The 13,474-nt window shown below is 32.3% G+C and overlaps 1 protein-coding gene across 1 annotated transcript; it reads left to right on the top strand.

Annotated features, from left to right (window-relative positions):
* The first annotated feature begins 2,618 nt into the window (after nt 1–2,618).
* Nucleotides 2,619–10,944, top strand: LOC114316422 (calcium-dependent protein kinase 1-like). Its single transcript, XM_082896159.1, has 8 exons — nt 2,619–3,420; nt 6,304–6,447; nt 6,990–7,142; nt 7,995–8,110; nt 8,249–8,416; nt 8,699–8,826; nt 8,969–9,068; nt 10,575–10,944. The coding sequence occupies exons 1-8, from the start codon at nt 2,763–2,765 to the stop codon at nt 10,656–10,658; spliced, it is 1,551 nt and encodes a 516-aa protein (XP_082752285.1). The 5' UTR covers nt 2,619–2,762; the 3' UTR covers nt 10,659–10,944.
* The last annotated feature ends 2,530 nt before the right edge of the window (nt 10,945–13,474 follow it).

Raw genomic sequence — 13,474 nt, 5'->3', positions numbered from 1 at the left:
GAAATTATTCCACCCCAACACATTGGATTCAGTCATCAATGTTAGGAGGAGATCAGTCATATCCGACAATCGAATGAGAGAGCTTCAAACATAATGATGCACGAATTAAACTTGATCCAAAGACTATTCTAACTGAATATTACTTGCTTGTTTAGGAAGGAGAGTAATATTCACACATAAATACGATAAAGATGGATAAACAAAATTGTTATTCTTAAATATATATATTTTCCTTTTTCACACTGAAAGTGGGAGTTTGGTTAACAGTTTTGAAAAATAGTTTTTGAGTTTTTTATTTTTCGTGTTTGTCTTTTTTTTAGGAAACTTTTTTTTTTTTATAAATATTTTAAGAATTTTTTTAAAAAAATTTAGATCCATTTAATTTAGTCACATTTAAAAAGTAAAATATTTACAATTTTTTTAAAAAAATTCACCAAATGTAAAAAAAATACAATAATTCAGTACATTTCTATATTTATTAATTTTTTTTTAAAAAAAATTCACAAATATTTTACTTTGTAAGCATGCATCTAAAAAAAATTGAATAAAATATTAACTTTTTTTTATACTAAAAATAACAAAATACAAAAAAAAAAAAAAACACACACACACACACACACACACAAAATTAAAAAATTACTTTTGAAAACTCAAAATCAAGATTATGAAATTATTATTGACATAAATATTTCTTATGCAAATCTCATATCAACGCGCTCATGTGAGGGCAATTATTCAATGTTTACTGTGGTATACATATGACTCTGCTATAAATCAATCTTGATATATGATTTTTGTGAATTTTACATATTCCACACAAATCAATGGTCAAAATTGATTTGTGGCCTTACATAGTGGGCATGGTTCCCATTTATAAACCCTACATCCCAACCATGAATCACTCAATCAAATTCATAAATGAGTCGGTCACAATCAATTTAATTCTGGTAAAAGGAGCTAATTTGAGCCCACTAAATTAATTAGGCCTAATAGTCCAAGGTTGGTGGGCCCGAATTTATCGCAAGTCCAAGATTGGGAGGGCTGGATTTATCGCTATCAAACGGGCTGAATCACTCTAAATCTCGAAAGGGTTCGGATCCATGAACTTAGAGACTTACTCGGACCCGGACTCGAAAGGGTATTGAGCTATCCTAGAGATCCGAGGCACTCAGACTCGAAAGGATTCGGATCCACGAATCTAGAGATCCAAAGCACTTGGCTTCGAATGGATTTAAACGTAATCTAGAAATCGCTCCGTTAATGAGTCCCAGAACACTTGCGGGCTCGGAACTTTCCGGGATCTACGTACCAGAACCATGGGCGTAATGGAGTCCGAACAAAGGACCCAATCCCGAGGACGGTGAGCGGAGATAAATTCACTCTTCAATTAAACTAGTCTATACTCGGGTCGAGGTGGCACAATCTAGGTGGTCCCTGAGACTCGGCAATATTTGCGACATGATGTCCTCTGGGACTACCCCTGACCCTTTGGGATAATTGGAGATCATTAGTTAGGTGTGGCTAAGAAGAAGGGTTCGCCGAGGGGTTGATCTCCTCTTCGAGGTTTTTCTCATCCTCGGAGAGGTCACCTCATCGGACAAGGTGGTTAGAGAGAATATTCATCATGTGCCTTGCACATGGTCTCCATCCTACATCATGAGGTGCTTATAAATAGCACCCACCCATAACTTTACAAAGGATGAATTTTGGAGAGATGACTCTTGAGAAAGAACTAATTTCCCATCTCCATTATCAACCTTGAGAATGAAAGTGGGAGATCCATGGGAGAGCCTTGCCATTATTCTCTTTCTAGCTACTTTGCCTTCTTCTTCACCCAATCTCTAATCTCCATCATCTCTTCACTTTTGTGTTCTTAGTTGAAACTATTGAAGAATTTAAGTCTCTCATCATTTTCTAGAGAATTCGAATTTTTCTTCAAGAATCTTCGAAGATCTTCGAATTTCCCAACGACGTTCTTGAACCTTTTCATACAATTCTCAATTGACAATGGCTTTCAAACCAATCAATTGCAACCATTGCCTCTATATAAATTAAACAAAAATTATAATTTAAAAAAAAACAAAAACTTATGCATAAAAATCTATTAGAATAATATGGCAATTATTTCTTAGCATGTTTACTTAAAAAGTGTGAAAAACTTTAATCACATTTTCTGTTATACATACAATATTAAATCACACCCATGACTAAAAGTAAATGGTCAAAGTTTATGAAAGAAAGACCTTATTTGGATGAGAAATTATTTTATTCATTGAGACAATGGCAAGTAGTGTTTCAATTTGGGATTCATTAGTTAGAATAGTGAGATTCAATCATTTTTTTCAACAATGTTATATATTTTCAAAACTTGTGATTAGTTTAGAAAGAAAAGAAAAATATATATATACATATATATCTATATGATTGATTCATATCATTTTGAAGGTTATAGAGGTCTCTAATTTTGAGGGTTCGAAGCATTTTTACATTTTTTTTGAAATTTTAAGAAATAAATTATTGAATGTCAAGTAGTAAATAATATGAAATAATACTTTAAAACTATCAAATAATCCCCCATAATCTTCCCTCATTAGATGAGGACACAGTCATGTTATTTTCCGGACCTGTGCAATAATTTCGGCTAACCAAGGGCATTCTAGTCATTTCCAGTACATAACCTCGGTTTCAGTTCAGACCAAATACCGCGCATATCTCTCTGTCTTGACTCGTTTCCTTCAATCAGTCCCACCATCAAACACCTCATGGGCAATTGCAATGGTCAACTCCGCCCTGACTCCGCCGCTCCATCACCACCCAAAGGCCTCACCATCCACCCCTCCGACCACCCTCCACCCCCCCGCCACCCCCCTCCTCCCTCCTCCTCCGCCGCCCCCCGCCCCCTCTCCGGCATCGGCCGCGTCCTCGGCCGCCCCATGGAAGACGTCCGCTCCACCTACAATTTCGGCCGCGAACTCGGCCGCGGCCAGTTCGGCGTGACCTATCTCGTCACTCACAGGACCACGAAAGAGCAATTCGCTTGCAAGTCAATCGCTACTCGCAAGCTCATCAGCAAAGACGATGTCGAAGATGTTCGTCGAGAGGTTCAGATCATGCACCATCTCACTGGAAATCGAAACATTGTTGAGCTTAAAGGTGCGTATGAGGATCGACAATCGGTGAATTTGATCATGGAGTTATGTGCCGGCGGAGAGCTCTTCGATCGGATCATCACCAAGGGCCACTACTCTGAACGCGCCGCTGCGGATCTCTGCCGCCAGATCGTAACTGTTGTGCATAATTGTCATTCTATGGGGGTGATGCATAGGGATTTGAAGCCTGAGAATTTCTTGTTCTTGAGCACCGATGAGGACTCGCCGTTGAAAGCTACTGACTTTGGGCTTTCATTGTTCTACAAATCAGGTAACACTTCTGATCAATTGATGTGTGTATTGTGATTCACGTTTGCATACATATGTACATATATACACAAGCAAACGTTCTCATCATCGATTGATCTATCTTTGCGTTATTTTTAAGCCTTTAATTGGAACTTGAAGGGCCTTCAGATTGTAAGATTCAATTGCTAACATGAGAATGCATAGAGTTAGTTTTATGTCCATGTGTTCTTGGTTTTTTGGTATTTGCTGCAACCACAATGCTGTTCAATTCTTTTTTTTATGGTTATGGTTACTTGATATTGGCTTCGTTTAGGACTGGAATTCTAACAAGATTTTCTTCTATCAATGGAAAAAACATATTGGAAATGCAATTGAAATTATGTTGGATATTGTAATAATTGGAAGAAAAATGCTCTGTTTGGTACGTGTGGGAGGAAGGAAAGAAGACGAGGGGAAAGGGAGAGCTTGGAGGTTCTGTTAGGCTGGATTTGGATTTTGGATTTTGGATTTTGGATAGGAATTTAGAAAGGGAAAGGAAAATATGAATGAAATATGTACTAAATTTTTTCTCCATTTCCTTCACCTTTTTCTTTCCCTTCTCAAATCCATTATTCACGTGCTAAGAAGGTTTTAAAAGATTGTATTTGAGTGCAATAAAGAATGTATAATTCTTTAAAGCCTTTTTAACATGTGCTCGCATGTGTTAACAAAATCCTTTCTCTTATCAACAAACAACATGCTTGTGTTGTGTTGAGCAAATGAGGGAGAATTGTTGTTCCTTTACTGCTACTAACCTTTTTATACCTCCTATTTAATTTGCCTCTTGATTTCCATCCATTTAATTGTCTGAGGTTATCCTTTTCCATCCCTCACAACCAAGGCTGTTCTTGAGGGAAGGCAGGGAAGGTGGCCGCTTATGGCCTCCAAATTTTGTCCAAAACAATAGGGCCCACGTAGGTGTAACCCTAATATATATTAATAAAAATATTTTTATTAGGTATGGATGATTGTTTTTCAAGTATAGATTGTTTATAGAATTTTTCTATCTATATAAACCATGTCATAAAAAATAAAATAAAAAAGATTTAAGGGATTATCAGTGTTATTAAAGGCGTGCCTAGGCGTGCACCTAGGCCCAAGGTTTGCACCTTGTAGTGTTCCAGGCTAGGCGACTTCAATAAGGCGCCTGAGTGGTCCAAGGCACAATAAGGCCCAAGACTTGCGTCTTGAGGATTTTTTTTATTGTTACTTCAATTGATTTTGTTTAAAACTTGACTATTGATTTAATATGGCATAGTTACAGAAGACCCCTACTCTTATTGCAGATGTCAATACATTGAGCATTCAAGTCGAAATCAATAATAGAAGAAAAATTATCCCTAATTCCTAATTTTCGAAAAATGCTAAAATGTTTAACATTTCATTTTGTTTATGTTGAACCCTAAATTATGTATTTATATTAAATTTATATTTTTTTCCTATACAAGGTGCGCCTTACTTCGGTGAAGCTTGCGTCTCGCCTTGAGCCTTGAGCCTTGAGTCTTGAGCCTAGGCCCCAGGAGACCTTGGCGCCTTAGTGCGCCTATCGCCTTTAATAACACTGGGATTAGTAATGCTATCAATTGAAAAGGAAATGGTAGATAAGCTAGAATATATAAGCTTAATTAGTAATTTTACAACTAAACATATTAGAAGAGTAATATTTAAGTGATACTTTGCTTCAATTAATTTAATTTTGATTATTATATCTTCAGGCTTTTTTTGGTGTTTTATTTCTTGTTTTAAATTGAGTTTTTAGTGTATGATTTTAGTAATTAAATATATAAAAGTAAACTTTGTGTGGAAACTAATGGATAAAAATTGTGAGTGTTTTATTATCTTTCCACAATTGTTTTTTTTGTGTGATTATGCGTAAAGGGCCCTCTCTTGGAAGTTCACCTATGGCCCTAAAAAACTTAGGGTCGGCTAACTTCCATCTTTCCTACCGAGTAGAGTAGTAAATAAGAACATATTTAATTTTACCTATAAATAGTAACAAATTTGTGTTTATTATAGAAGGAATGCCCCATTGAAATGGTATGATAATAAAGTATAGTACTACATAGATGCTAACCAACCTTTTAAAGCATGTGAGTGATGATTGGTAAGATCAAAACAAAAAAGTTACCATGTGCAAATAGTTGTTGTAAATGCATTTGCCTATTTTAATAATTTAGTTATTGTAAAAATAAAGCTATAAAGATGGCCCCTTTGCTAGCATCAAGAGTCCTCTTAATCTTACCAAAAAATTGGCCCTCTCAATCAATTATTTATAACTTGAAGTACTACTAAAATTGTGAATTGGTCAAATGTGAAAATAGTGGCTCCTTGGCAAAATCATTTAGTGATTAAACAAATGATGAAAGGTCATAAGAGCTTGTAGATATGTGTATGAGACCGACATCAAATCAAAGCATTCTTCCACTTCCAACGTTTCTAAGTCATTCCTCCTCCTCCTTTGCCAAGCTATTAATTTTTCATCATGTGGAGGAATTATTTGAACTTGTGCAATGTAGCCTGACTGATTCACTCTGGTATTCTGTAAGTTATTTATTGTTTTAAATGTTTGAATCACCTGTTGAAATCATTCTATACCCTCCCCAAAACAAAACTCCCCATCTACACACCTCATTGGTTCTTTAGGGCTTTTCTTTTTAGTTTTATTTTCAGTATGCTCTTTTCTATAAACTATTGACCAGCATTTGTGGACAAAAGAATTTTGGTGGATCACACTGAACAATAAAAACTCTTGGTTGTGTTAATTTTGTATGGAAGTCTTTATGGAAGCATCATTACCAATCATCTTCATCTGATTTTGAGGCTTACTGGTGATGTTTTTAATCATATAGTTTATTTGTTGGTGCAGGAGATGTATTTAAAGATCTTGTTGGAAGTGCATATTATGTAGCTCCTGAGGTATTGCGTCGAAATTATGGAGCTGAGGCTGATATATGGAGTGCTGGGGTGATATTATATATATTACTCAGTGGGGTCCCACCATTTTGGGGAGGTATGTTTCTTTGTTACCTGATGAGGTGATCATACATAAGACAACCTTCTTTTTTTCAATTTCTCTGCTTTTTTCTGGCCAAGCATAACCCAAGTCTCTACTGTTGATAAACATCTTTTTTATTACAAATGCACATCGTTGTTGGTTCCACTATTTTCTAATTGGTCAGCCAAATAATTGAGGATCCTTACCATAAGATAAGACTTGAATATCCAAAATAGATGGTCATTAATTACAAAATCAGCTTTACACAAATGGTTTAGTGGAAGTTCTGCATGAAGTTTATTTTATGCCTCATCAGGAGAACCTCATGGCATAACTATTTCTATTCTGAACAATGTCTTTATGTCATATGGAAGGTAAGATCCATAAACTATGACAGACTCAGAAACGTTGGGTGTTTTCAGATTATCAGTTGTGATTGCTCTTATTTATTTATTTGGGTGTGTGGGAGGTGTTATAGACTTTTTGATGGTTAATACTTCTCAATATGGCCTAACAGTTGCAATCTTCTCATTTTTTCACTATTCTATCCCATGCAGAAAATGAACAGAGTATATTTGATGCTGTTTTGCGGGGACATCTTGATTTTTCAAGTGAACCTTGGCCATCCATATCCAGTAGTGCCAAAGATGTTGTCAAGAACATGCTACGGGCTGATCCTAAAGAAAGGGCTTCTGCAACTGAAGTATTAAGTAAGTTCAAACACTGAAAAGATTGTTGAGAATGTAGTAATAGCCTCTAGGTAACTATGGAATGAAAACAGAAAGGAGAGAGTTATTTATTTTATTTTTATTTTTTTTCAAACCAAATGCCCTGAGCACACGAGACCCAGATGAGTCATTAAAGAGCAATTGCTAAAGGCCTTGAGGGGATTCCTGCAAAAAACTGGACCCCTTTGTTTACAATGCAGGCCTTAGTGATACACTCAATATATTGATTGATCTCTTGGTCACACCCTTCCTATATTAAAGTTTCCTGGCCATTTGCTATTTGAAATCTTGTCAGTTTACATTAGTGACAGTACCATACGGAAGTTTTTTTATTTAGATAGGACCATATGGAAGGGTTTGAATATTTAGTTCCTGCCACAAAATCCATTGTAGCTGTGGTAAAGGTGATGGCTTGATCTTTCTTTTACGTCACTTGGGGTCAATTTATACCTTCAAAAAAAATTTAATGCAAATATTAGTTGGACGGTAAATTATTTTTAGAGAACCTGGATTGATCTACATTACTTATTATGATTACTGGTCAATTCAACATCTTGGTCAGCAGATAAGGAGTGATGGTCCTGATGGAAGTTATATATGCATATGTTTTTTATTTATCAATATATATAGACACATATTTTCTCTACTTAACCCCAAAACTACTTAATCATATACATTATCTTTTTTGTGGTACGAAAATTCCATTATTTTTTGTAGATTTAAGTCAAGAAATACATCACTTAACGTTCCATGTGCTATCTAGTGGGAGCTATATCACAACTTGCATTCTGTGGGTTAGAAATGAAAGCTCAATCAACTAAAAATGAAATGTAGATCATCCATGGATGAGAGAAGACGGGGATGCATCTGATAAGCCCATTGATGTTGCTGTCTTAACTAGAATGAAGCAGTTCCGTGCAATGAACAAGCTCAAAAAAGTAGCGCTAAAGGTGGGACTGAGAGTATCTTATTGTTTTTATTTTGTCCCTACAAATATTCTTGAAAATTTTAATTTATTTTAATCTGTATGTTGGGCTTTGGTTCTGGTTAAACTTGGAGAATCTAATTATGGTTTCTTGAGCTTCTAGGTCATCGCAGAAAATCTTTCTGAAGAAGAAATTGTTGGCTTGAAGGAAATGTTCAAATCAATGGACACAGATAACAGTGGAACGATTACTTTTGAAGAGCTGAAAGCTGGTCTTCCAAAGATGGGTTCCAAGCTTTCTGAGTCGGAAGTGAGGCAGTTGATGGAAGCGGTATCTCCAGTTTTTCTGTTTTTTTTTTTTTTTTTTTTTTTTTTTTAATTTCTAGCTTATCTTCTCGGTGCTTTTGGATATATTGCTCTAGTTCCTACATGCACGTGGGATATCATGATGGGCTTTTCATCGTTTTTGAGCATTGTCATAATCAGCCGGTCCTTAATTTTAGCTGTTTTCTCTTTCACTGAAGCTTCTAGATAAAATTAGATTTCATAGGTAGAAACTTGAACTTTCACAAGCTATTCCACAGTTAAAACTAAAATATCATGGTTCTTCCAGGCTGATGTGGATGGAAATGGAACAATTGATTACATTGAATTTATAACTGCTACAATGCATATGAATAGAGTGGAAAGAGAGCACCACTTATACACTGCCTTTGAATATTTTGACGAGGACAAGAGCGGGTAAGCTTCTCTCTCAAATCTATTGTTATCTTATTATGTTACACATCATTACAGCAATTTTTGTTCCCATTTTCGCCTAAACATAGTTGTAGGACTGATTCTTAAATAATTTATGCTTTGTCGTTCTTGCCTCTTAATTTAGGTACATCACAATGGAAGAATTGGAGCACGCCCTGAAGAAGTATAACATGGGCGATGAGAAAACAATAAAGGAGATTATTGTAGAAGTTGACACAGACAACGTATGGTTTCTCTCCTTTCTTAATGCAATACTTATCTAGCCTTTTTCATTCTCCTCATACATAGAAATTTCATATCGAAAAAATATAGTACTTCATGTCCATGTTTCTTTGTCATCCAACAACTACACTCGGACTAGCGGACATGTTATTTTTCAAAAGTGCAAGACACGACACACTTGTGGCATGTTAAAATTTCGTATTTTTACAAATTTATTATATTTCATACATATGAATGTTTATATATTTTGTAACTTAAAACATCAAGATATCTTGTATGTTACAATTACATTCTAAAGAATGCAAAACAATTATAGAAATTGTAATACACATGTTATATGCATCTTATAGATATTTCAAAATATATTTAGAAGAACGCATAAATTGTGTTATGAAGAATGCAGAACATTATTAATAAGAAAAAGTTATCACTTATGACGTGTTCAGAGGATTTAAGAAGTATCGCTGAAGTATCGTGATCACCATACGCTTCCTTCGCTGAAGTGTCCGTTCCTTTTAGACTATAAACCTTAGTTGCAGGAATCGTCCGCGTTTCTTAGAAAGAAACGTGTAGGAATCGCGTTTCCGTAGAGAGAGAAACGCGACCCTAGCCTAGATGGGATCGTTGGTGAAGAAGAACAAAAACCCTAGCTTGTTGGTGTCAGATACGGCGAGGAGAGAGAGACAGAGGAGAGAGTGTGTGAAGGAAGAGAGTGAGAAGACAAACCTTCGTCGAACCTCCAGTCGTCTTGGCCCTCGCGATTTGCTCGCGATCGCCTTCGATCGTCATCGCCATGGCCATCGCGATCGTGCTCACCTCCTGCTTCTTCTTCTTCTTCTTCTTCTCTCTCTCTCTCTCTCTTTCTTGTCGATCTGCGTCGTCTTCCCCCTCCCGTTTCTAACATATAATAAATATAATAAATAATATAATTTGTTATATAATGATAATAATATAATAATATAATAAATAATATAATTTGTTATATAATAATATAATAAATCTAATTAAATCAAATATAATAAAAAAAAAATCTAATAAGATTTATAAAATAAATCATTATTTTACTATTTTTTATTATTTTACTATTTTTTAACATATTTTATTATTTTACTATTTTTTATTTATAATATATATCAATTAAAAATTAAAAATTAAAAATTAAAAATATATATAAATAAATTAAAAATATTATCTATAAAAATAATATCTAAGATAAAAATAATAAATATATTTTAAAATAATTATTTAACTCACCTTTATATAATAAATATATTTTAGAAATAACTATTAAAAATATATATATATATATTATCGCTTCTCAAGGCGCTCCCAACTTAAGAAACTTCTATCAGCTCACGCTTCCCCGCTCCCGCTCCCGCTCCTGCTCCCGCTCCCGCCCCCGCTCCCGCTCCCGCTTCGTGCAACTAAGCTATAAACGCGTTGTCTTTTGATTCCAATACTCATGATGAATTGGCTCTTTGAAAATGTATCCTTTAATTCTTTTGCAGGATGGAAGAATTAACTACGATGAGTTTGTTGCCATGATGAGGAAAGGCAATCCGGAGATGGTCCCAAACAGACGTCGTAGATAAGATTTTTCAACGTTACATTGACATATGTTTTTCCAGCTTGAGGACATGATTTGTTGGTCTAACCGGGGCGTGTTGCAACTGGGATTGAAAAATGTTCTCAGTTTGGCTACCTGAAATCACGACGGCAGTTCTTGCTTTCTGGATTGGTTTGTGGTTTGTCTATACCTGCCTTTACACACAGAAATGAGTTAGATTGTCATCATTTTGCTACATAATTATACTACCAGAATGTGATTATTTACTCTCTACTTGTTTCCAAATTAAGCACAAGGGCATTTGTCATTTATAGATTGGATTTTATTCTCTCTCTCTCTCTCTCTCTCTGAGTTATGAGCTTCCTTAACTTCCATCTTTTTTTCTTTTTCTTTTATTTATATATTTTTTGAGAACTGTCTACCTTGTTTTACAATGCAAAGGACCATGAACAATATGCGTGACTCATGTACCACATCAGAAAAACTATTCAAGTCTAGCTCATAATCCGATTTATGTGCATTTAGAATTTTTTTTAAATTATTTAATGTCTTGAGACCAGTCGTTGGGAATGTCATTTAGAGTTTAAATCTAATTTTATTCCAAATTTAGAGCTTGAGAAAAATATTGGTTGTAATAGTGTCACAATCAACCAAATGAGTTGAATGAGATTGAACTTAAGATGTTCTTGTAATCAAATAATGCATAATGCATTCACATCCATATATTGACTCAAATTAAAATTTTGGTAAAAAAATATTCAAAATTTATTTAAATTTTTTGTTTCATACTTATATCAAATCGAGTTTTATTCATTTTTTTCTCAAATGAAAAAAGATTTAATTTAAATATTGAATCAAACATCCAACATTTTGGTAAATAACACTGTTAAAATATGTTGAGATTTTTTTTTTTAAAAAAAATATGAATAAAAATTTAAGACTGTTTGATTTTGAGATTATAAAAATGATTTTTAAATTTTTTTGTTTTAGTTAAATTTTTAAATATTTAAAAAAAAATTGTTCCTTAACTTATATGGACTTAAAAATAAAATATTTGTAAAAAAATATTAAAAAAAATTGTATTTAGTGATTTTTTAAAATTATGTTTATATTTTTTTTTACTTTTTAGGTATGTTTAAATTAAATAAATTTTAAAAGTAAAAAAAAACACTTAAAATAATTCAAAAAGCCCACTAAATTACGTAATAGCGCAACAATCAACAATCAATTTCCAAACAGAATAAAAGTTTACCATTAGAATTTTTATTGAAAAATTTACTTAAGTCAGTGCGTAAAAACTTCAATCATAATTGGAGGATATAATTTACATGTATTATAGAACTTTTTTTAAAAAAATCAAACTATTTTAACTTAATTTGTCATTTTTTATTTATTTATTAAAACTCATTTGAAATTGACTTGAATGATAAGCAAACTAAACTTTTAATATATTTTTTAAGCTCATTAAGTTTTAATTGTTCGGGAAATTTTAAATAAATTATATTTTATTTAAAAAAAAATTTTTGGTGATTTTTTTATTTAAAATTATGTTAATTTTTTATATTTCTAGTCTACCTTGTCTAGATGAATTTAAAGATAAAATTATTTTTTTTAAAAATCAAAATCTAAACTAATAAAAGTTCCACCAACAAATGATATTGTCCAAATAAATCAATCAAATATCACAATCAACTAGAAAAACTATTCAAGTATCCGATTTATGTGCACTTAGAATTTTCAAAATTATTTAATGTCTTGAGACTAGTAGTTGGGAATGTTATTTAGAGTTTTAATCTAATTTTATTTCGACTTAGAGCTTGAGAAAAATATTAGTTGTAACAGTGTCACAATCAACCAAATGAATTGAATGAGAGTGAACTTAAGATGTTCTTGTAATCAAATTATGCATAATGTATTCACATCCATATACTAACTCAAATTAAAATTTCAGAAAAAAAATATTCAAATTCATTTAAACTTTTTGTTTCATACTCATATCAAATTGAGTTTTATTCATTTTTTACTCAAATGAAAAAAGATTTAATTTAAATATTGACGTAAACATCCAACAGTTTGGTAAATAACACTGTTAAAATTTTATGAGATTTTTTGTTAAAAAAAAATCTGAATAAAAATTATAGATTGTTTGATTTTGAGATCTTAAAAACGATTTTTAATTTTTTTTTGTATTTAGTGAAATTTTTAAATATTTTAAAAAAAATTGTTTCTTAAGTTATATGCACTTAAAAATAAAATATTTGTAAAGAAATATTAAAAAAAATTGTATTTAGTGATTTTTTAAAATTATGTTCATATTTTTTTTTTACTTTTTAGGTATATTTAAATTAAATAAATTTTAAAAGTAAAAAAATAATGCTTGAAATAGATCAAAAAGCCCACTAAATTACGTAATAGCGCAACAATCAGTTTCCAAACAGAATAAAAGTTTACAATTAGAATTTTTATTGAAATATTTACTTAAATCAGTACATAAAAGCTTCAATCATGATCGGGGGTATAATTTATATGTATTATAGAACTTTTTTTAAAAAAAATCAAACTATTTTAACTTAATTTGTGATTTTTATTTATTTATTAAAACTCATTTGAAATTGACTTGAATGATAAACAAACTAAACTTTTAATATATTTTTTAAACTCGTTAATTTTTAATTGTCCGGAAATTTTAAATAAATTATATTTTATTTTAATTTTTTTTTTGTTTTTAGTGATTTTTTTATTTAAAATTATGTCAATTTTTTATTTTTCTAGTCTACCTTGTCTATATGAATCTAAAGGTAAATTTTTTTTTTTTTAAAAATCAAAATCTAAAGTGGTAAA

Source organism: Camellia sinensis, chromosome 11, assembly GCF_055761805.1.
Source record: "Camellia sinensis isolate YWXY chromosome 11, ASM5576180v1, whole genome shotgun sequence".
NCBI classification, from domain to species: Eukaryota; Viridiplantae; Streptophyta; class Magnoliopsida; order Ericales; family Theaceae; genus Camellia; species Camellia sinensis.
The sequence above is the reverse complement of the archived record's forward strand: the minus strand, read 5'-3'. Positions and strand labels throughout refer to the sequence as shown.

Bases quoted from the DNA above. Each gene is read 5' to 3' on its own strand.
- LOC114316422 (XM_082896159.1), top strand. From the start codon at position 2,763: ATGGGCAATTGCAATGGTCAACTCCGCCCTGACTCCGCCGCTCCATCA. The intron at 6,448-6,989 runs GTATGTTTCTTT...TATCCCATGCAG, and splicing joins GGTCCCACCATTTTGGGGAG to AAAATGAACAGAGTATATTT. The intron at 8,417-8,698 runs GTATCTCCAGTT...TGGTTCTTCCAG, and splicing joins TGAGGCAGTTGATGGAAGCG to GCTGATGTGGATGGAAATGG.